The sequence below is a fragment of the Habropoda laboriosa genome, unplaced genomic scaffold, assembly GCF_001263275.1.
Source record: "Habropoda laboriosa isolate 0110345459 unplaced genomic scaffold, ASM126327v1 scaffold33, whole genome shotgun sequence".
Lineage (NCBI taxonomy): Eukaryota > Metazoa > Arthropoda > Insecta > Hymenoptera > Apidae > Habropoda > Habropoda laboriosa.
Genome location: NW_017100187.1, coordinates 1,576,048 through 1,597,373, shown reverse-complemented (window position 1 = coordinate 1,597,373; position 21,326 = coordinate 1,576,048). Strand labels below are relative to the sequence as shown.

General features: G+C 29.3%; 8 protein-coding genes across 9 annotated transcripts; 6 read left to right on the top strand and 2 right to left on the bottom strand.

Moving 5' to 3' along the window:
* The first annotated feature begins 208 nt into the window (after positions 1-208).
* LOC108579620 (homocysteine-responsive endoplasmic reticulum-resident ubiquitin-like domain member 2 protein) lies at positions 209-2,133 on the top strand. Its single transcript, XM_017943202.1, has 4 exons — positions 209-589; positions 978-1,372; positions 1,446-1,772; positions 1,848-2,133. Exons 1-4 carry the CDS (start codon positions 455-457, stop codon positions 2,128-2,130), a joined length of 1,140 nt encoding a protein of 379 aa, XP_017798691.1. The 5' UTR covers positions 209-454; the 3' UTR covers positions 2,131-2,133.
* A 1,196-nt stretch (positions 2,134-3,329) lies between these two features.
* On the top strand, positions 3,330-6,406 carry LOC108579604 (aarF domain-containing protein kinase 4). The gene is made up of 11 exons (XM_017943181.1): positions 3,330-3,370; positions 3,545-3,754; positions 3,911-4,447; positions 4,518-4,737; positions 4,811-5,020; positions 5,103-5,218; positions 5,291-5,453; positions 5,520-5,722; positions 5,816-5,968; positions 6,059-6,159; positions 6,232-6,406. The coding sequence occupies exons 2-11, from the start codon at positions 3,563-3,565 to the stop codon at positions 6,404-6,406; spliced, it is 2,070 nt and encodes a 689-aa protein (XP_017798670.1). The 5' UTR covers positions 3,330-3,370; positions 3,545-3,562.
* Positions 6,407-6,865: 459 nt separating this feature from the next.
* On the top strand, positions 6,866-7,386 carry LOC108579583 (gamma-glutamylcyclotransferase-like). Its single transcript, XM_017943155.1, has 2 exons — positions 6,866-7,011; positions 7,251-7,386. Exons 1-2 carry the CDS (start codon positions 6,907-6,909, stop codon positions 7,308-7,310), a joined length of 165 nt encoding a protein of 54 aa, XP_017798644.1. The 5' UTR covers positions 6,866-6,906; the 3' UTR covers positions 7,311-7,386.
* A 465-nt stretch (positions 7,387-7,851) lies between these two features.
* Positions 7,852-11,038, bottom strand: LOC108579474 (probable leucine--tRNA ligase, mitochondrial). The gene is made up of 7 exons (XM_017943018.1): positions 10,928-11,038; positions 10,647-10,854; positions 9,286-10,563; positions 8,844-9,200; positions 8,532-8,772; positions 8,214-8,451; positions 7,852-8,067 (listed from the first exon to the last, which is right to left on the bottom strand). Exons 1-7 carry the CDS (start codon positions 11,036-11,038, stop codon positions 7,852-7,854), a joined length of 2,649 nt encoding a protein of 882 aa, XP_017798507.1.
* A 297-nt stretch (positions 11,039-11,335) lies between these two features.
* Positions 11,336-12,615, top strand: LOC108579600 (60S ribosomal protein L13). 2 transcript variants are annotated; one of them, XM_017943174.1, is made up of 4 exons: positions 11,336-11,356; positions 11,772-11,921; positions 12,033-12,282; positions 12,349-12,615. In XM_017943174.1, the coding sequence occupies exons 2-4, from the start codon at positions 11,779-11,781 to the stop codon at positions 12,613-12,615; spliced, it is 660 nt and encodes a 219-aa protein (XP_017798663.1). In that variant the 5' UTR covers positions 11,336-11,356; positions 11,772-11,778. The 2 variants fall into 2 exon arrangements, with proteins under 2 accessions (XP_017798663.1, XP_017798664.1); XM_017943175.1 differs by lacking the exon at positions 11,336-11,356 and adding an exon at positions 11,465-11,525.
* A 414-nt stretch (positions 12,616-13,029) lies between these two features.
* On the top strand, positions 13,030-16,663 carry LOC108579601 (kinesin-like protein KIF23). Its single transcript, XM_017943176.1, has 14 exons — positions 13,030-13,040; positions 13,236-13,811; positions 13,904-14,074; positions 14,147-14,345; positions 14,420-14,558; positions 14,631-14,830; positions 14,914-15,018; positions 15,092-15,177; positions 15,242-15,372; positions 15,441-15,649; positions 15,719-15,865; positions 15,948-16,097; positions 16,166-16,402; positions 16,469-16,663. The coding sequence occupies exons 1-14, from the start codon at positions 13,030-13,032 to the stop codon at positions 16,661-16,663; spliced, it is 2,556 nt and encodes an 851-aa protein (XP_017798665.1).
* Positions 16,664-17,120: 457 nt separating this feature from the next.
* Positions 17,121-18,608, bottom strand: LOC108579636 (dual specificity protein phosphatase 3-like). The gene is made up of 5 exons (XM_017943221.1): positions 18,458-18,608; positions 18,350-18,383; positions 17,791-17,978; positions 17,463-17,686; positions 17,121-17,366 (listed from the first exon to the last, which is right to left on the bottom strand). The coding sequence occupies exons 2-5, from the start codon at positions 18,368-18,370 to the stop codon at positions 17,167-17,169; spliced, it is 633 nt and encodes a 210-aa protein (XP_017798710.1). The 5' UTR covers positions 18,371-18,383; positions 18,458-18,608; the 3' UTR covers positions 17,121-17,166.
* Positions 18,609-19,396: 788 nt separating this feature from the next.
* LOC108579643 (charged multivesicular body protein 4b) lies at positions 19,397-20,627 on the top strand. The gene is made up of 4 exons (XM_017943229.1): positions 19,397-19,698; positions 19,976-20,153; positions 20,245-20,495; positions 20,572-20,627. The coding sequence occupies exons 1-4, from the start codon at positions 19,518-19,520 to the stop codon at positions 20,625-20,627; spliced, it is 666 nt and encodes a 221-aa protein (XP_017798718.1). The 5' UTR covers positions 19,397-19,517.
* The last annotated feature ends 699 nt before the right edge of the window (positions 20,628-21,326 follow it).

The window sequence follows — 21,326 nt, the reverse complement described above, 5'->3', positions numbered from 1 at the left end:
GCTTTGACTCACTAACAACGATTGCCAACTAAATTGGCAACAAACTGCAATTATGATGGCATTTTCATGAAAACTATCAGTAATTTCCATGCATTATGATATCGGCATAAAATAGACGAAACGAAGAAAATCTACTTGAAGATCGGCTCTTATCACAGCATAAATAAATTGTAATCTGCGACCAATGATAAGTCGCCAAATACGTGATTCCATTTAGTGACGCTTACAAAAATATATCAGTGATGAATTTGTTCTAATCAGTACTCAAATAAATAATACGGGAGAATTAGGTGCAAATCGGCTAGCTGGTTTGACAAAGAAGACAACGTACTGTATAACATTTCAAGAATACAAAATTATCAACCTGCCTCGGTAGCATTGTTAATACTCTCCAAGTGATTGACAGTAGAAACAGCTGATCAAACGATACCCAAAAAACTGAAACTTTTAGATAATGGAAGGAACTGCAGTTAAAGTAATAATAAAAGCACCGAATCAGCAGATTAAAGATCAAATCATAAATTGTGATATTGGGTGGACGGTTGGCCAATTAAAAGAACACTTGTCCGAAGTTTATCCTAGTAAACCAGTGAGTTATCTTTTATTTATTGTAAATCTATTCTTACGTGAAATTTTGTGAAAGCTGTAGTCTGTTAATTCCTAATGAAAGCAATGTACTATTAGCATCATTATATTGAAAACAGTTTATAATTATATGTTTTTCTTACTTCTACATGTTCTTCAAGAAATCGTAGTGTATTATTAGTTGAAAATAGCATTAATCTTTTAATAGATTAATAAGTGTAATTTAATTATCAAGAAGAAAATAATTTTCTTAATTTATTTATGTTGGGTTTATTGGTTTATTTATTTGCAACATTTGTTTTTTTTTAATTTGTATTACGTGAAAACAAAACAAATATTAAGTTTTATATAATGAATGAATAATATACTAATCAATACATATGTATTCTTAGGAGCGGGCAAGTCAAAAACTTATATATTCTGGACAATTACTAAAAGATACAATATGTTTGAAAGATGTTTTAAGGCAATGTGATGGACAAGCAGACCAAGCTTATACTGTTCATTTAGTTTGTGCATCACAAAAAACATCTGCAAATAAAATGACTAATGAACAAGTTGTAGAAAACACAAGTACAATTCCTACTGCAAGAAGTACAATAGAACATATGAGATTAAATAATACAAATAATGTACAAAATCAAAGTCAGAACATAAATAATGTTACCATGCAACATACTCCTGCACAATTATATTCTACACAACAATATTTTGATCCACGAAATAGTCAACAAATGGCTTGGATGCAACAAGCATATAGCCATTATTTTACACAGTATATGCAACTGTAAGTGGTATTTTAGTAATTTTTTCATATTTTGAAAAAAGTATGTACAATAAAGAAGAATGTTTTCTCATAGAATGGCAGCACAAGGAATACAATTACAAACTAGCATTCCATATATTCAACAAATGAATGGCAATACAAATGATAGTGTGCAAAATCCATATACAAATAACACAAATAATAATAACAATGTTGGTGATGAACAACAACAACCTGCTGCCCCAGAAGCTGAGGTTAATGGAGGAAATAATGGTGCTGGAGAAGATGGTGCATTTAACAGAGATTGGCTAGATTTTTTGTATATGATATCAAGAATTATTGTTCTCTTCAGTATAGTATATTTTAATTCGTCTCCTCTAAGATTTCTTATTACTACATTTCTCGCCTTTGCAATGTATCTGTAAGTTTATATACTTTTATATCATATTTATATATTTTAAGTGCAAGTATTTATAATGAAATTAATTATTTGCAGGTATCAAGGTGGTTTCTTCCGGGTACAACCTCTCTTAGGTGAAAATAATAATGGTAGAGTAGATCGGGTAGATAACAATAACCAAATGTTACAAAATGAAGCAGGGGGTCCTCAGCCTGCACCACAGCAACAAAATGATCAGGTGCCAACTATGCAAGCAGAAGCAAGAACAAATGCAAATGAAGAACATGAAGAGGAAAGACCTGGTGCACTTGCCTTTACTTGGACATTTTTCAGTACATTTTTTTCTTCTCTTATTCCAGACCAACCAAATGTTATTTAATTTTAACGAGTGTCAATTCATTGCACTCATGTTTTATTGTAAAATTAGTTTTCTTTCTTGTTGAAAATGTTATCAAAACATAACACTAAGCTTGATGAGGTGGTCTCTCCTTATATATAAATTTAATGAATATTAAGAACAAGAATCACATTGTTAAGGATTCTAAAAACAACATTTTTGAAGAAACATAGTTTCGAAAAAGTTTAAAAATAAATGCATTTTTATAAATATTGTCATTGGTATTTGTATACTTCAACAATTTTATGTATTACTTTAATTCATTGAGACTGCCTCAAGGGGGGTATACATAAAATAAACATTTAATTCATGATCATTTTATAGGAAATGGTTTGAGCTCCAATTTATCAGGTTATTATAAATCATCCCAAAGTGTATAATAAATTTTCTGTTTTTGTAGTTATATAAAGATACAACGAGAAAAACATATACTGTGTATATAAATAAAATTATTGTAGAGCATATAAGGTATTGATAAATATAAATACTGAAAAAATAACAAAATTTAAAGCTTGCTAGTTTTCGTTTATAAAGATCATTGCAGCAATAATTGCATTATAAAATGATTATTTATGTGATTTTTAATGCAGGTGAATTTGAAAATACACATTCTATTACATACTACATATTTGAACAAAGTTCAATGTGTATATATATATGTATATGTATAACTTGTAAACAATACATTAAGTAAAGGTGTTCTTAATAAATTGTAGAATTTCTGTAATTCTGTAATTTCTTAATTGACGATTAATAAACCGTCGTTAATAATTCCTGCATATAATAAAAGGATAAAAAATTTTAAAGAAAGTACAATAAAGATTTATTAGAAAAAAATGCGAGGTATCATTATAACCTTTGCATCATACATATGTTTCTTATTAATTAGTATTTTGAAGATAAACTGGAAACACGTGTTCTAGAAGTTTGAGAAAAAAGATTGCATGATACAAATCTTTGCATTATGTGTATTATATATGGGTTATGTATAGGTTCCTTTACGCATATGTTCCTAAAATATTAATGTTTAAAAATTTGCATCTTACAAAAAACATAGGTATAACGTTAAAAAACTTTTGCTATGTGAAAATTTGATTTAAATAAAGTACAAATCTTCTGGTGCAACGAAAACCACTAACACGTTACATTATAACCTTATTTGCGCATTTCAAGGTCTACATTTATTTTAAACATAAGTTATAGGCAGTTCATTACTATTCAAGTACGCAGTTTTCTGAAGTCGTAACAATCCTTATAAGTAGATCACCGGAAATAATTGAATATACTGTTATTAAAAAATAAAAACAAACATATTTTATATAAAATGAAAATAATTCGATTCTTGTAATTTATATTACAAAAATTATTATAATCAACTTTAATAACCAATTTATAGGTAAATTGTACTGCAGCAATGTCTCAACATCGCATATCTGATGTCATTGGTATACTTAGAGGAGTTAAGACAGTAACTGATGCTCTCATAAAGCATCAAGAAGAATCAATTAAACATGTAATACAGACTTCAAGTTTGAAAACTACTGCAGGGAAATGTGTAACAGACAGTTTAAGAACATTTAGAAATATAGAACCAAGTAAGGTTCCTGTAAGTTTCAAGAAATAAGTGAAAATTGTTTGTACCTCCTTGTAATACAACATAAACTTTTTCATATAGTAACTGCTCATTGCATTGTGTTTACTAATATAAACTAATTTTATAAATGAAAGCAATAATATTCTATACAGTATTACATATATACAGGTTCAAGTAACAAAAGAACTTAAAGAAGTGGCAGAACGGATAAATGTTGTCGAAAAAGGTATAATAGAATTTATAAAACTCAAAGCTAAAGAAACCATAGGAGTGCCATTAGATCAAGATGAACCTATAAAATCTAAGAAAACTAAGTTATATGTTTATAATCCTGCCAAAGATCCAAAAGAAATAATAACAGAAATGGATGTTTCAAACAAAAAGTCTGATCCTGGTAGTAATGTGCAAGACAAACAAGATACACCTTTAAAGAAATATACAACTGTCAAGGAAAAAATTGAAACAATTTCCAAACTAAAACATGAAATACCTAAGATAGAACTTTCTGAGAAGGACAAAGAAATTTTGAGGAGATTAGAATTAGAACATGAAAAAAATGTAAAGAACCACAATAGAAAACAAGATAATGTAGCAAAAGCTGATTCAGAGGAATTAGTAGGTAAAGTAACAGAAAATGTAAAAGTAATTTCAGACAATCCTCAAATTAAACCTAAACCAAAACCAACTGTAAGACCAAAACAAACTGTAAGTATCTCGATAACTTTTATATAATTCATCTGCTAGACTTGTTAAAAAATTAATATTTATTTTACAGCTTTCACCTAATGCAAAAGCACAAAAAGTTCCAGCTACCAGATTACAGAGAATGGTAAGCTTTGGAACATTAGGAATTGGTCTTGGTGTTGGCACAGTTGCAGAGTATACACGTAGAACACTTGGATTAAAAAAACAAGGTTTTGGAGATACAATTGATAGTCTATTTCTTACCAAAGCAAATGCAGAAAGAATAGTTTCAACTTTATGTAAAGTAAGAGGCAAGTATTGCTAATATATTTATTGCATTTTTTGTTGGCTATTAATTACATATTTTATGTACATTTATAATAGGTGCAGCTTTAAAAATTGGGCAAATCTTAAGTATACAAGATGAAAGTATTATAAGTCCGGAATTACAAAAGGTTTTTGAGCGAGTTAGGCAAAGTGCTGATTTTATGCCAACTTGGCAAGTTGAAAAAGTATTAGCTAGTGAACTTGGACATGATTGGAGAAATAAATTAACTACCTTTGAAGATAAACCATTTGCTGCAGCTTCCATTGGTAATTAAATAATTGTATACAAAAATAAAGTAATGTAAAAATATTTTAAAGAATATTTTTTATATGAGAAGAAGTATTGTAGGTCAAGTACATCATGGTACCTTGTTAAATGGACAAGATGTTGCAATTAAAATTCAATACCCAGGTGTAGCTATGGGTATTCAAAGTGATGTTGAAAATTTAGTAGGCATAATGAAGGTATCAATGTTTACTTTTATATTTTATTCTAAATTTTCTGAGAAATAATTATATACATTTAAGTTTTTATAGGTTTGGAACATTTTTCCAAAAGGTATGTTCATAGATAACTTGGTAGAAGTTGCAAAACGGGAACTTGCATGGGAAGTTGATTACGTTCGAGAAGCAGAATGCACAAGAAGATATAAAAAACTTATAGAATCTTATTCAGATTATTATGTTCCTACTGTAATAGGTAAATTGATGAATAGAAAAAATTGGCATTCCAAATATAGAAATAATAACTTAATTTTATATTTAGATGAGTTATCAACAAACCAAGTTTTTGCAACTGAAATGGTAGAAGGAATTCCAGTAGATAAATGTACAAGCATGGATATGGAAACAAGAGAACATATTTGTAAATTGATAATGCGTTTGTGTCTTAAAGAATTATTTGTTTTTCGATATATGCAAACTGATCCAAATTGGTCAAATTTTTTCTACAATACGAATACGAGACAAGTTTGTATACAGGATATCAATAATAATAATATATTGATATACTTCTTAACATTATGAACCATATTTTTCAATATTTTGCAATATAATTTTCAGTTGGTGTTGTTAGATTTTGGTGCATGTCGGGAGTATGAAAAGTTGTTTATGGATAAATACATTCAAATAATTCATGCTGCAAGTGAAGGCAACCGCGACAAAATCTTAAATTTATCTAGAGAAATGGGATTTCTTACAGGATACGAATCTAAAGTATATGTTCCTTCTATTATTATTGATTACGAATGTAAAAGATATTATTAAATAGATATTTACATATTTATTATATTGCATTAATTTCAGATTATGGAAGAAGCTCATGTAGACACAGTAATGGTTTTAGGTCAAGTATTTGATAAAAATCATAAATATTACGATTTTGGTGGACAGGATGTAACTAAACGGTAACAATAACTTATCTCAACTTATATTATAACAATATTGCATTAAATGAATGCATGTAATACTTGTTACAGGATTCAGTCACTAGTGCCAACAATATTAGATCACAGACTTTGTCCTCCGCCTGAAGAAATATACAGTCTACATAGAAAATTATCAGGAGTTTTCTTACTATGTGCTAAGCTTCAGGTTAAAATAAATTGCCGCGATATGTTTTACGAAATATATGCAAATTATAAATTTGAATAACAAATTAATTATAACTTATAACTTATGTATATGTATAATGCTTTATTAAATGTGTATACCTGATTAAATATAAACATTTTTAACATCGGTGCATTATATTTCTTACAATTATAATTTACATGTTAAAACGGCAAATAATTTACATCCTACATGTTATGATATATAAAATACGTTATCAATTACTGTAATGGTAAGACATGTGCAAAGTACGTTTCTAATTTTTTACTTGTATCTTTCCGTTAACCTAGTTATCGAGGCGTTTTTTAAATAGTAGATAATACTTATTTCCTGAGAATATGTAATTATGCTTTGTCATTTGCAAACATCATAAATATCTAACATTGATAATGAATGATACCTTAACCACAGATGACGTAAAAATACACAAAAATACATTAGGTGCAAGATCTATCTCGTACCTGATCTGTGCCTTAACCTATTCATTAGTTTGCAGCAGTTAATAAGTTACTCAAAGGAAATTTTGTAAATCAATCCATAAAATGAATGACAAATTTTTATATTTTGCTTATGGAAGTAATATGCTAGCAAAAAGAATACACATTAATAATCCAACTGCAGTACGAAGAGATGTTGGTTTTTTAAAGGTAAATATACACTATTTGAAAGTATTTCCCGCTTACCGGATTTTTTACTTTTATTTTAATTAATTGAAATAAACAAAATTTTTTATATTTTACAAATTTTTACTTTTTATATTTTATCAATTATAAATTATTAATCATTATGCTGTATGCAAATACTGAATTATATCAGAATTTTAGACTAGACTTTCTAACACATTCAAAAAGATGGGGTGGATGCTCAGCAACAATTGTTCCAACAGAAAATTATGCTGTATGGGGAGCAATTTGGGAATTACATGGCTGCAACAGATCTACATTAGATAAGCAAGAAGGTGTTGCAGATAAGTTATATTTTCCCTTGCTAGTTGATGTAGAAACATCTACTGGTAAATTATTAAGGTGCAGAGTATATCAACAATGCAATAAACCAAATGAACATCTAAAATTGTGTACATTACCAAAACATAGAAGGCCTTCACCATTATACTTGTAAGATTAGTTCAGTTTAAATTTATTGTAGAAGCATTATTTAATTTTACTTAATATGCCATTTTTTCCAATTTTGCCATAGGGAAACAATATTAAAAGGTGCAAAAGAAAGTCAGTTACCACATGACTATATTAAATTTTTAGAAACAATACCTCATAATAAATATCAAGGAGAATATGATATTGGGTAAGAATAATTGTTACTATTAATTTGTTTAAATGATATGTTTATTTACAGTTTTTTAAATATTTTTATTGTTCATGTTTTATACAAAAAATTTATGTAATAAGGACTAGTATCATAGCATTTATAATATTTTTTACTCATCTTATTTTAAATATTTCTGCTTATATTTAGTATTTATACAAAATTCATGTTACCACAGTTTCTATGCATTTTTTTATTGAAATGTCTAATTTTGAATCACAGCCTTCCCTTGAAAGAAGTTTAGAGTCAACAATCTTGTGATTTTTTAAACGTTTCTGGACATCTGGTTCATTCTCTATTAAATCAAGAGCTTCTGCAAGTGTCAACTTATCCATTTCATATTTGGGTATTTTGATCTTCTTATACCGTGCACCATTTATCTAGTGACATAGAAAACAATATAGTTGATAATACATTTATATAGAAGCATTTATAGTATAAAACTTAAGATATAAAATAATACATTTATGTAAATTTGTAGATAATGACAACAAAGTAATAAATACCTTAAATTTTTCTAACTTACCATGATTTCCAAAACAAGTTTGTAATTATTATCTATTTCTGGCCAACTTTGTTCCATTACATCCTTATCTAATTTTACTTCATTTTCACTTATCAGATGATGTTTTACTGAAGAAAATGCGGCCCACAACTCCGAAGCAAAATGCGGCGCAAATGGTGCAAGCATTATAATTTGTACTGCTAATGCACGTTCGTATTCACGACTTTTTTGCATGCATTGTATCGATACTTTGCGTAAGCTTAATATTAAAGATAAAAGGTAATTAATAATTTTTCAATCATTGTAATCATTAGTACTCTTTAAAATAATAGTATGTACCTGTTTGTGAGTCCTTGCATTCTTGATATTGCAACACTCAATTGCTGGGATCCAGTTATATTAAAAGTTACATTCTTTAAGAAATAATTTCGACTATCAAACAGATATGCATCCTCTTCTGCAAATTTAGGATGAGTAGGTTCTGCTTGAAATTCTTCCAAAGTTGTGCTATTACGATAGGCTACAAATTTGTTTACTGTTTTCCATAAACGGTCTTGCCAATTTAATATTCCCGGCACGGCTAGATTTTTTTAAAATACATATTATTTGTTCTACAATAATTAATCAGAATTTTCATTATAAAAAGCTTACTTTTATGATTCCAATACTTAACCGAGGTTGGCGCTTGATCAGCTAATATAATTAATCTAGTTGTATCAATTCCATACTCATTTACCACTTCAAGAGGTTCAACACCATTATATCTTGATTTAGACATTTTTCCCCAGGTGATTATTACTGGTTCTTTAGTACTTTTCTCTATACACTGCCCTGCCTTTTCTTCCACTTCATCTGATTTCAAATATTTTCCTGTACTCTGTACTTGATATGTTTTGCCAAACACCATACCTTGCACAAGTAATTGCTTAAATGGTTCTGTACAGGGTAAAAGTCCTTCTGAATGTAAGAAGTGACTTATAAATCTAGCATAATATAAGTGCAGTACAGCTGAAATTATAACATTGCTACTTTAAGATGTTTAAATACATACATTTTATATATATAAAGAATTTGTATACTGTTACATATTTACCATGTTCTTTTCCACCTATATAAAGATTAACAGGAAATATCTCTTTCACTTTATCAACTGCAAACATTTCTTTCGTATTTTTTGGATCAACATATCTCAAATAATACCATGAACTATCTACAAATGTATCCATTGTGTCTGACTCTCTAACTGCTTTTCCTCCACATTTAGGACAAGAAGTATTCAACCAATCTTTAGCTTCACATAATGTAGACTTTTTGTTTGAAGATGAAAAGGATATATTTGGTAGAATTACAGGAAGTTGATCATGTGGTACTGGCTGAGCACCACAGTTTGAACAATGAATAATTGGAATAGGTGTGCCCCAATACCTTTGTCTAGATATCAACCAATCTTGCAATCTTGAACTAACTGGATAACCACCAATTTTCCATTTTTTTGCTTTAGATAACACTTCTAATAATTTTGACTGTTGTTCTTCATAACTTCTTATTGAATGCCGTGTGAATTCAATTCCAACTATATCAGAAAATTGAAAATCATCCATTGATGCAGAAGGTATACCAATATAAGTATCTCTAAAATTTTGAAACTGAACTTTATCTGTCACAAATATTGGTAACTCATTTTCATTGAATGGATTTAGTACTTTGGCATCTATAACTTTTATTCCTTCTGCTACATCTTTACAATATTCTGGTCTATTTAATAAGCTGTTTGGAGATACTGCAATAAACTTTGCATATTCGATAAATTCTGGATAATTAGTCCAAACATTTATTGCTTTTGGATAGTGTGGAATGTTTCCTATCACTTGTAATTCAAAACTACTGCCATTACATTCACCTATCCAATGTTGTTGCATTTTTATAACATCAGCCCATTCTTTTAATATAGGATTGTTTAACCCTTCAAACAATGACTTAGCAAATGCTGTAGTTCTAATAAACCACTGATTTAACAACCTTTTTTCTACTTTAGCCCCTGATCTCCAGGAACAATTATTTTCATCAACTTGTTCCTCAGCTAATACAGTTTCATCAATAGGATCCCAATTAACAAATGCTTCTTTCCTATAAACTAAACCTCTCTCAAAGAGTTTTAAAAATAATGCTTGTGTCCACTTATAATATTCTGGGTCACATGTAGCAAATTCTCTATCCCAATCAAAGGCATAATTTAATGAATTTAATTGAGCTCTCATATTGTTAATATTTTCCTGTGTCCATGTAACTGGATGAATTTGTTTGTCCATTGCAGCATTTTCAGCAGGTAATCCAAATGCATCCCAACCCATTGGATGAAGGACATTATATCCTGAAACAAAAGAAAGAAAGTAAAAAAATCTCTAAATGCCTAAATATGTCATATAATTAATATTTATAATTTAGAAATTTCACCTTGCATCCTATAAAAACGAGAAACAGTATCACTTATTGTATAAACTCTTACATGACCCATATGAAGTGCTCCAGAAGGATATGGAAACATTGATAATATATAACATTTCTTTCTTGTGTTATCTGTTTCATCATATTTGTGCAGGTTAACTTTTTCCTTCCAATATTTCTCTATATCTATTTTTATTTCACTTGTGGGTATACAATTCTATAAAAATGTTAAATTTTTTTATATATCAATTTAATAATAAACATATTTATTTACGAAGTAGAAATCATACCGAAAATTTGTTTATGCCGGTCGAAGCATATCGATGAATAATATTTCTAAACAATATTTCATTCCTATAATATAGAACATACTTTTCACTAAATAACTTCGTAATCTTCATTGTCAAGTTCTATTGTTTAAACATTACATCTAAGCACTCGAACATTAAATATACAACTTATGTTCAACTTGTAGTGTAAGTAGACATATTTATAGACTACTTTAAAAAAAACATACTCTGTATTTAAATTTTCATAGTAAAAATATTTCTAAAATCAAATGGTATTTATCAATAAATAGTGTTTAGGAAATACAGTTTTATATACAGTTTAAATACATAATTCTGAATTTGAACAAGTAAACTTTACTGTGCTGGAAACTAAAACTTCCGCTTCGTGCAATTGATTCTTTTTCCGGTGTGTTCCGTATAAACAAGTTCGTGAGTAATGTTTTCAGTTTAAAATCCAACTAAAAACTTAACATCCTGAATTAATACCTTGCAAAATAGTGAAAATATATTATTATTTGTGTATTAAATTGTAATTTAATAATATATTTGTGATTTTAGGGTATAACAAGCAGAAACATTTTTTGACATTAATCAGGAGGTTAAGTGTCTCATGTTTTAACATAGAGTTAACAAAATATCTTTTTTAATAATAAAATGTGTACACAGTGATTATATGAATATTGTAAAATAATATTAAGGCTGTGTAAATTTTACTTATAAAAAAATTGTACTCATCCTTAATTCTTTTGTTTACAATTTGATGTAGTACTATATTTCTAATCTATGAAACAAGTGTATCATGTTCTTTGAGAAGTAAATCACGAATTCTCTTCTTTTATTTTAGTTTAACCATGGGGAAGAGAAATAATATGATCCCTAATGGGCATTTCCATAAAGACTGGCAAAGATTTGTCAAAACTTGGTTTAATCAACCAGCTAGAAAATACCGTCGTAAACAAAGCCGTGTAAAGAAAGCTCGTGCAGTTGCACCAAGGTAAATGATGCATATTTATTTCGTTTTTACTGCATTAATATTTCATACTGTGAATACATAGTAATTCTTGTATTATACTGTTCATTTATGCAACATTAATTAAATTTTAAGACCTGTCAAGCTTTTGAGACCTGTTGTTCACTGCCCAACATTCCGTTATCATACAAAAGTTAGAGCTGGTAAAGGTTTCACATTAGAGGAGCTAAAAGCTAATGGTTTGAACAAAAGGTTTGCTAAGACTATTGGAATTGCAGTAGATCCTAGAAGACGTAACAAATCAGTTGAATCTTTGCAAACAAATGCTCAAAGATTGAAAGAATACAAATCGAAATTGATTCTCTTCCCACAAAATGAAAAGAAAGTAAGTATAATGCAGTATACTTCACGATGTCAAAAAACTTCATACTAATATCATTTATGAAAATAGCCTAAGAAGGGTGATGCAACTGAAGAGGAGATAAAACTTGCAACACAAGTTAAAGGAGAAATCATGCCAGTAAGACATCAAGCACCAGCTAAAGCTAAGGCTCGTGTCATTTCTGAGGAAGAGAAGAAATTCTCTGCATATGTAACTCTTCGTAAGGCTAGGGCTGATGCTAGATTAGTGGGTATTCGCGCAAAACGTGTGAAGGAAGCGGCAGAAAATCCAGATGATGTTACCAAGGTTGCTAAGGACAAAAAGCCTAAGAAGTAATTTGGCACTTTATGTCTTTGTATAAGTATAAAAATAAATCCTCTGATGAGAAATAAAATCTTATTTATTGCTAACCTCGTATCATTTCTCTCCACTAAAATTATCTTTATCAATAGTATTTAAAAATTATTGGATTATATTTTATAAATCTTATCACGAAATTAAGACTACATATTTTTCTAATATATTTTTTATACCTTATTGAACCAATCACGGTACATACATAAGCTTGTATCACAGCATGTAGGATTTTTTTATGTGAATTTGGCATCACTGCATGCATTACTCCATTTTGTATCTAGATTTAAATTTTGAACATTGAATCCGAAAACGGTCTGTGGCATTTATCAAGAAATAGAAAACTTAGCATTAATTTTGAAATAGTTCAATTTAAAAGATTATAACTACAAGAAAATGAAGTCTGTGTAAGTGGTGTTGCATTATATTGAAATTTACGAAATTTTTATGAATAAAATTTAATGAAGTTTAGTTATTGTTATATTTGACATACCTTCTATTGAGTGTTACGAAATTAAATTGTTTGATGAAGTTGTAGTCATTGTTTTTTTAATGTGCAATGTTTACAAAAATTGGAAATAAATGTTATGTTAACATTTTAGACGTATAAAACCACCAGGTTCAGCTCGTAAACCAGCAAGCCGTCCAAGGGGTAATAATATGTTATCAAAAGATCCAGTTCAAGTTTATTGTCGTTTACGACCAATGCAGCATTCTACTGATGTAGCATGTATGAAAGTTACATCTGATACAACTGTGGTTATTACACCACCAGAATCAGCAATTAATTTTCGTAGTTCTAGCAATAAAGAGATTCAAACAACATTTAGCAATGTGTTTACATCAGATGCAACACAAAAGGAGATTTTTAATGTAGTTGCTCTTCCATTAGTTGAAAATATTATTCGTGGTAGAAATAGTCTTTTATTTACTTATGGAGTAACAGGAAGTGGTAAAACATATACAATGACTGGTGAACCACAAGATGCAGGCATAATGCCTCGTTGTCTGGATGTTATTTTTAACAGTATTGCTAATTATCAGACAAAAAAGTTTATTTTTAAACCAGACAAGTTGAATGGTTTTGATATACAAGGTGAAGCAGATGCTATGCTTGATAGACAAAGTGAACTTCATGCTGGACTTATGTCACAAAGAGCTGGGAAGTCAGGCAAAGTGTAAGTACAAGAACAATATGTGTTATGTTAAATAGATAACAAGTATTTCCACTTGAAGAAATACTCTTAATAAATCATAATGGTTTTATCAGGCGCAAAGCAGAGAGTGATGGTGACAGTAATCCAATGATAGCTCGTGAGATAGATGAATCACAAATAGTACAAGTGGATCAAGATAATGCCTATGCTGTGTTTGTTACTTATGTTGAAATATACAATAACAGTGTATATGATTTACTGGAAGATGAAGATATTAGAACCAAGTATAGTCATATATTTATTTTTAACTTAAATATATTTGTCTTCCAATGATATAATAATAAAACACTTTTTAGGTCATTACAGAGTAAGATAGTTAGGGAGGATGGTAATAAAAATATGTATGTGCATGCTGTAACAGAAATTGAAGTAAAAAGCTCAGAAGAAGCATTTGAAGTATTTCAACGCGGGCAACGGAGACGGAGAGTTGCGCATACTGCACTTAATGCCGAATCAAGTAGATCGCATAGTGTTTTCACTATCCGGCTTGTACAAGTAATGTTTTCAAGATCCTTTATTTTTTATATAATTAGTATTCGTATGCAATACAGTATTATATTTTCCCACAGGCACCGTTAGATTGTGACGGAGAGCAAATTATACAAGATAAACGAGTAGTATGTATTACTCAATTGTCTTTAGTAGACTTAGCAGGTAGTGAGAGAACTAATAGAACTAAAAACACAGGTCAACGATTACGAGAAGCAGGTTATTATGCTTCAGATGTAAACATTATAATTACATTGTAATATGTTTTTTATAACTATCCATTTTGTTCAGGGAATATTAATAATTCTTTGATGACGCTTCGATCGTGTCTGGAAATTTTAAGAGAGAATCAACTTCAGGGTACAAGTAAGATGGTACCCTACAGAGATTCGAAGCTTACCCATTTGTTCAAAAATTATTTTGATGGAGAAGGACAAGTTAGAATGATTGTTTGTATTAATCCAAGGACAGATGATTATGATGAAACAATTGTAAGGAAAAAACCAACGTAATGTAAAACGTAAATTCAAAAAATAAAATAATTTAATTGTTTTATGTTCTAATACTTTTATAGCAAGTAATGAAATTTGCGGAAATGACTCAGGAAGTTCAAGTAGCTAGACCAACAATTACCAAGATAGATCTTGGTTTTACACCTGGAAGAAGACATGCAAATAAGGTGAGATAAATCATACGAGAGCAACAGCGAATATAATTTGAAAATACGTTAATAAAAAAACAACTTTTGATAGATATTTAAAGAAGCACGCACTAAATTGGAAAAAGAAGGTCGCCCTGAAGCTGCTGATTTGGAAGTAGATATAGGCTTAGTGTATAGGTAAATATTACTTTTTACCTACTTTTTCTTTTATTTTATTTAGACTAATATGGTTTTTATTCAGTTTGGGTGGTCCATTTCCTGAATTGGAAATTAGTTCTCCACGCAGTGATCAAATAATTACTAATTTGATGCACTTTTTGGAACAGCGCATTAACAAACGGAATATACTACGTGCTGATTTACAACAGAAGCGTAAGAATGCAGTTTATTTTTTAATGAGATTTAAACATGAGTTAATATTTTCATGTTTGTATTTACAGAAAACAATCTTAGAAAAATGTTGATGGTAGTGGAACAAGAACACTTGAATTTAAAAATTGAAAATGCATCGTTAAAGGCAGCTAATTCGCAACAAAAAAAGAAAGTTTCTGCATTAGAGGGTCATTTATGTAAAACTGAAGAACAAATTGATAGTTTACTCCGAAAATTGAATCATGCAAATGATACAATACGCAGCTTGCAACAAGAGGTAGTTAACGAATCCATTCATTCTTTTGTTATATAAGTGTTTACACTTGTTTTATCATAACTGTTTTAGTTGAAAGATAGAGACATGGCATTAAATCAACGGCTAATAGATAAACAAAGGGTTAAACAAAAATACAATACCAAAATGCAAGTGGAAACTGATAAAATGAACAGGGAATTAGAAATCAAGTTACGCCAACAACGTGAACACTTACAGGTAAAAAGCGAATGAATCGTATAGTATATAAATATATTAATTAACAGTATGTAGTTTTTATGAAGTTCAACAATTGTTTCAGAATCAAATGAAGGAAAAAGATAATAAATTAAGATTAGTAAAGCAAATTTTAGTTGATGAGAATGGTAGTAATGTTCCCAAAGATCATGCAATTGCTACTCCTAATTGCGCAGAGGCAACTCCAAAAGCAACGGATTGTCGATCACGAAGGGTCAGTTCTTTCTACATTATGTAACAATAAAGCTGTAAACATGTAGTCTAAATATATTTCATTTATAGGATAAAATGCACGTTGCAAATTTGAGATATCGGCGTTCACAAAGCGCTGATAGATGGATTGATCACAGACCAGGAGCAATAGTTCCCGTAGGAACTGTTCTCCAACCTTTAATGCATAGAAGACGCAGCGTTACACGACTTACAGATCCAAAGGAAATTACAGAGGGTGCATCCAGATATTGTCTTGTCGCACAAGAACAAGATACAGATGGCGAGCTAGAGACGAAACTATTCAAGGTAATTATTTTCTATACAAATTTGAGACAATTATATGATGTTTTAAAATATATATTATTATATTAGGGAGATATAATACCCACCAGTGGGGGAGGTGCACAGGTAGTATTTAATGATATGGAATGTCTAAAACAACTGTCTCCGAAGGCGAGAAAACGCAGTGGTCCATTAGCTCCAGACAATGTAAATGATATAGGTACACCGAATCATTCGTCTACGCTTATGGAGACCCATTCGAAAAGACCACGTGTAGTAAGTTAATAAACGTAGTAGCCATCGGTAACAATATCAAATTGAGAATTTTTTTACAGTATTACATTATTAATTTTATAATTTATTAAACAACATACAATCCATCAAACAAAAGGGTGAGTTACAAGAAGCGATGTAATACTATTATATATAATACTTTGAATTGTGAATTATAATAATGCCTACGTGATTGTGATTACGATCTCGCAAAATGCACGTAATGGTATATTAACATCTGAATTACGTATAAAAAATAGATTTTTTAAATAATTAACAATGGAATTTGTGTATAATATATAATATTAAATTGTCAAATTATAGAATGTATATTTCAATAATAACTTATCAATCTAATCGTAAATTTTGATCATACTTCTTAGAGTTTTATATGCAATTATTTTTGTACAATATATACCTATAAAATTACATGTATTGTACACATTGTATATATTCTTTATGAGCCTCATTCTTTTCTGTGTCAGCTCCATTAACGATATATTTAGTTATTTGTCTTAGTTACATGCCTTTCTTTGTAGTTCATTATTTAATTCCGCTAATTGTTGAAGAAAGCCAACGTTTGGTTTAATGTGACGATTTTTGCGAACTGTTCGAAGAGCATCTATGCTATGCATTCCTTTCTTTATCATTAAATATGCTATCACACATGTTGCACTACGTGATATTCCCATCACGCAGTGAACAAAAGCTTTACCTGGAAAAAAAAATCCAATATTAAACAATCTATATTAAAATATTACTGATAATATGCAACTTTAACTTTTTCATTACTAAATCATTGGAAAATTACCTCCTGTAGATACAGCTTCATCAATAAAGGATGCAGCAGTATTAAAGTATTTGCTAATATCTGTAGTATATGAATCATCAAGTGGTAGACCAAGATATTTTATTGTCGTGTCTGCATAATAATATCTATCTGTATCTACAAATCCAAATCTTTTTCCTTCAGCAGCATTAAGTAAATGTGTTATCCCCAACGTTTTAAGGTATTTTTTATTCATTGCACTATGACTATTAAATGTTAATTAATTTTTAAAGGAACAGAAAAAATGATTAAAAGACAAGTAATAAAAAGTATGACATGGTAATTTAAAAAAAAATGTTTATATACTCACGCATCACCAATATATATTCCTGGATATACTTCATCACAATCAACAGCCTGTTGAGCACGATAATATTGGGTATCATGTCGATCAGGATCAAATCCTGGTATTGGTTTATTATCAGTTTGTGTCCTATACAAAACTTCTGTTAATTGACTTAGAGTAGTTTCTCCACCAGGTACACGTTTTTTCAAATCCTTAACAAAGATGCTTTTATTGTAAATTGCAATATTAATAGTTCATTTGGTTCAGAAATCTAACTTTATATTACGCAACATAAAATTGATAATTTTTAAAAATCAATCGAACATTATTTTAAACAATTTATCATTATCTCTTCAAGTGCTTCGCATCATGTATAGTGCCTAAATTTTAAAAAAACCCGGGAAAGAAAACAGTATCATTGATCGCGCATATTTATTTTTAAATGTTGTTACGAAATGTTGGACAAGCTAAAAGTAGTTTCTTGTATCGTAAGATACCGTATCGGAAACGATTACTAAGCAACAAAAGAACTTTCAAAATATATGTAAAGAAGATAATATTCCTTTTTATAATATGTACTTACATTCTTCAGATTGAAATCCATTTGAAAAGGTTGCCTAGAAATAAATATCTGTATATTAAAGTAGATACAACAAATAATAAAAAATAGAATGATATAAAATATTTGTACTTCTATCACTGTCGCGAAAATTATGACGCATTTATTACGTCCAGGGTTGCCACCGGACTGTTATAAATTACAAGCCGGAGATTGTAATAAAGAGATAAGATTTGCTTTGAGATAAGTTTTGAGAGGCCAGTTGGGAATGACCCGAGAATAAGTATTTTGAATAGATGTCGCTGTCTGGTACACTCTTAAAATTGTTAAATAGAATGTATTGTTAGAGCAAATTGTGCAAATTTTTTATTAACCCATTTTTTCTACAAACCCAGAGATATTTCTAGTAAAACCGAAACTCAGTGATTTGTATTAAAATCCGGAGTCTCCGGGTTAAAACCAAAGTGGTGGCAACCCTGATTACATCATTATATTTGTTCATTTTAAATTTTTATATACAAATTAAACGGTCGTTACAAGTAACGATAATTACACATGTATTTTTTATTCAACATATCTTCGTACATAGTACTATTTTTGTAAATAACGGGAAAAAATACATAAAATGTTAGAGAAATAAAATCTTTAGGTATCAAAGATTTGATGCCATTATTTTTTAAAATGACGTTTGATTTCAATGCAAGTTAAAGTCTTATATCAATATTTGAACACACTTTCTCCAATGCTTTTTGATATAGATATATTTTTATAATAAAAAGGTATGTATTTTATGTGTATAAAAAATTGTTACTCATCATAAAAATATGTGATCGTGGGAGTTAATTTTAAACTTAGACTATTTTCAATGAACGACACAAATATACATATTAAATCAAATTTTATTTGATTGTCTTCATTATAATTTTAATCAGACATCTCATTTGCTAGTTTTAATTTTAAAAATAAATTTTTAAACAACGTAAATTTCAATATCTCTAGGTCTACAAACTTTGAATGAATTCAAATTTTATAGTAACTTTGCGATGAGTCATGACGTATTCAATGCCAAAGGGAATATGGCGATGGTATTTGGTTAGTGCGGGGTCTTGTTGATTCTGTTTCAAGTGTACAGTGTTTATCGTGTTTAAGAGCGTAATTATAATTTAAATTTGAAGTACAATTTGTTAAGACAATGAGTTTCTTTAGTAAAGTATTTGGCGGTAAAAAAGAACCGGCTTCCTTATCAACGGCCGAAGCTATACAGAAATTACGGGAGACTGAGGATATGTTATTAAAGAAACAAGATTTTCTTGAAACTAAAATAGAACTTGAAATTCAGACTGCTAAGAAACATGGGACAAAAAACAAGAGAGGTATCTACGAATAATATTCTTAATTTCGTTATCATATGTGGACAATTCTCAATGAATAAGGTCATTTGTCATTGTGACGTTTCTTGGTTTCGTGTTCGCTAATATGCGAACGAATGTCATAACTATTAATCAGTACTTTAAGAAATAATTTTGTTATAAGCTTACTAAATTATAGACATACCTCTTTAAATTATAAGTTACCATCAGATCATATAAATTATTCTTATTGTCTAATCTGCTGCTCTTATAATATTAATTAAAAAATCGGCGTTTACAGCTGCAATTCAAGCTCTTAAAAGAAAGAAGCGATATGAGAAACAATTACAACAAATTGATGGCACACTGACTACAATTGAAAGTCAAAGAGAAGTGCTCGAATGTGCAAATACCAATACAGCTGTACTTACTAATATGAAAAATGCTGCAGATGCATTAAAATCTGTCCATCAACATATGTAAGGAACTTAGGTCTATGATAAAGTCATTGCATTGGTAATGCAGATTCAAATGAGTAACTTATTAAAATATTTTTGTCTTTTTGTTTAGGGATGTTGATCAAGTACATGATATGATGGATGACATAGCTGAGCAACAAGATGTAGCTAGAGAAATTTCTGATGCCATCTCTAATCCTATTGCATTTGGAAATGATGTAGATGAGGAAGAATTAGAGAAAGAATTGGAAGAGCTTGAACAAGAACAACTGGATAAAGAGTTGCTTGGCATTGAATCTACTGATGAACTTCCAAATGTCCCAGCTACTGCTCTTCCATCTGCACCACCTAGGACTCCCGCAAGTAATAATTTTAATGCTACGGATGCTGTACCGTAATAATAATCTATTATTAAATAAAAATTTTTACGATTTCATAGAAGCCAAGCCTGCAGATGATGAAGATTTGAAAGAATTACAAGCATGGGCATCATAAGGTGGTATCAAAATATTTGTAAAAACAAATTTTATAAAAAACTGATAGCTGAAATTAAGTATATATTGTTGAAGAAGACAACTATGTACATGAATGTATTTTCTACATTTGATACCATTTAATTATTCCATGGTTAAATTGCAATATTTTTTGTGCACAGTTAAAAAAAATTGATAATAATGAAGCTTGCATAATAGTTACTTGCTTTTTATATGTTTTGCTTCATAAAATGAAGCTTCAAAAATAACAGCAAGTACCTTAAATATCTGTGAAATACTTGTATCTAAATCAGCCAATATATTTTATTGTTGCAGTGAAAAGTAATTACTATAAGCAAGTATATAAATTATATATAAAGCAATAATTGCTGATAAATTATATAGATGTAATTTATATTATCAATGGCAAATGTGAACTTTCTGTGCAGAAGATAAAGTCATAAGAGATATAATTGCTTTTTAGTACTTGGCTGCCATGTTAATGTATATATGCGCAACGTATTTTGAAAGGTGGAATAGCGTTCACATTGTTAAATGACCTTTTAAACTTTGTATAAATATATCTGCTATAAATAAATTCACTTAAATGTATATTAATTCAGTAAAACTGCAAATAAAACAAATAGTTACAGATTTTTTAATTAAAAATTATTGTAATTTTCGCCGTATTACAAACATTTTATTAACTAATAATTGCTAT

Coding starts and splice junctions, on each gene's coding strand:
- LOC108579643 (XM_017943229.1), top strand. CDS start 19,518: ATGAGTTTCTTTAGTAAAGTATTTGGCGGTAAAAAAGAACCGGCTTCC. Junction 20,154..20,244: donor AAATCTGTCCATCAACATAT/GTAAGGAACTTA, acceptor CTTTTTGTTTAG/GGATGTTGATCAAGTACATG. Junction 20,496..20,571: donor ACCACCTAGGACTCCCGCAA/GTAATAATTTTA, acceptor ACGATTTCATAG/AAGCCAAGCCTGCAGATGAT.
- LOC108579474 (XM_017943018.1), bottom strand. CDS start 11,038: ATGAAGATTACGAAGTTATTTAGTGAAAAGTATGTTCTATATTATAGG. Junction 10,564..10,646: donor TCGTTTTTATAGGATGCAAG/GTGAAATTTCTA, acceptor CTTTTGTTTCAG/GATATAATGTCCTTCATCCA. Junction 8,068..8,213: donor AACTTGTTTTGGAAATCATG/GTAAGTTAGAAA, acceptor CTATGTCACTAG/ATAAATGGTGCACGGTATAA.
- LOC108579601 (XM_017943176.1), top strand. Junction 14,559..14,630: donor TCAACGATTACGAGAAGCAG/GTTATTATGCTT, acceptor CATTTTGTTCAG/GGAATATTAATAATTCTTTG. Junction 15,019..15,091: donor GAAGAAGACATGCAAATAAG/GTGAGATAAATC, acceptor AACTTTTGATAG/ATATTTAAAGAAGCACGCAC.
- LOC108579600 (XM_017943174.1), top strand. CDS start 11,779: ATGGGGAAGAGAAATAATATGATCCCTAATGGGCATTTCCATAAAGAC. Junction 11,922..12,032: donor GCTCGTGCAGTTGCACCAAG/GTAAATGATGCA, acceptor TTAAATTTTAAG/ACCTGTCAAGCTTTTGAGAC. Junction 12,283..12,348: donor TCCCACAAAATGAAAAGAAA/GTAAGTATAATG, acceptor TTATGAAAATAG/CCTAAGAAGGGTGATGCAAC.
- LOC108579604 (XM_017943181.1), top strand. CDS start 3,563: ATGTCTCAACATCGCATATCTGATGTCATTGGTATACTTAGAGGAGTT. Junction 4,738..4,810: donor AACTTTATGTAAAGTAAGAG/GCAAGTATTGCT, acceptor CATTTATAATAG/GTGCAGCTTTAAAAATTGGG. Junction 5,969..6,058: donor TTACAGGATACGAATCTAAA/GTATATGTTCCT, acceptor CATTAATTTCAG/ATTATGGAAGAAGCTCATGT.
- LOC108579636 (XM_017943221.1), bottom strand. CDS start 18,370: ATGGATTTCAATCTGAAGAAT. Junction 17,979..18,349: donor TGGATTTCAATCTGAAGAAT/GTAAGTACATAT, acceptor ATCTTTGTTAAG/GATTTGAAAAAACGTGTACC. Junction 17,687..17,790: donor GGAATATATATTGGTGATGC/GTGAGTATATAA, acceptor AACATTTAATAG/TCATAGTGCAATGAATAAAA.
- LOC108579583 (XM_017943155.1), top strand. CDS start 6,907: ATGAATGACAAATTTTTATATTTTGCTTATGGAAGTAATATGCTAGCA. Junction 7,012..7,250: donor GAGATGTTGGTTTTTTAAAG/GTAAATATACAC, acceptor TTGTTCCAACAG/AAAATTATGCTGTATGGGGA.
- LOC108579620 (XM_017943202.1), top strand. CDS start 455: ATGGAAGGAACTGCAGTTAAAGTAATAATAAAAGCACCGAATCAGCAG. Junction 590..977: donor AAGTTTATCCTAGTAAACCA/GTGAGTTATCTT, acceptor ATGTATTCTTAG/GAGCGGGCAAGTCAAAAACT. Junction 1,373..1,445: donor TTTACACAGTATATGCAACT/GTAAGTGGTATT, acceptor GTTTTCTCATAG/AATGGCAGCACAAGGAATAC.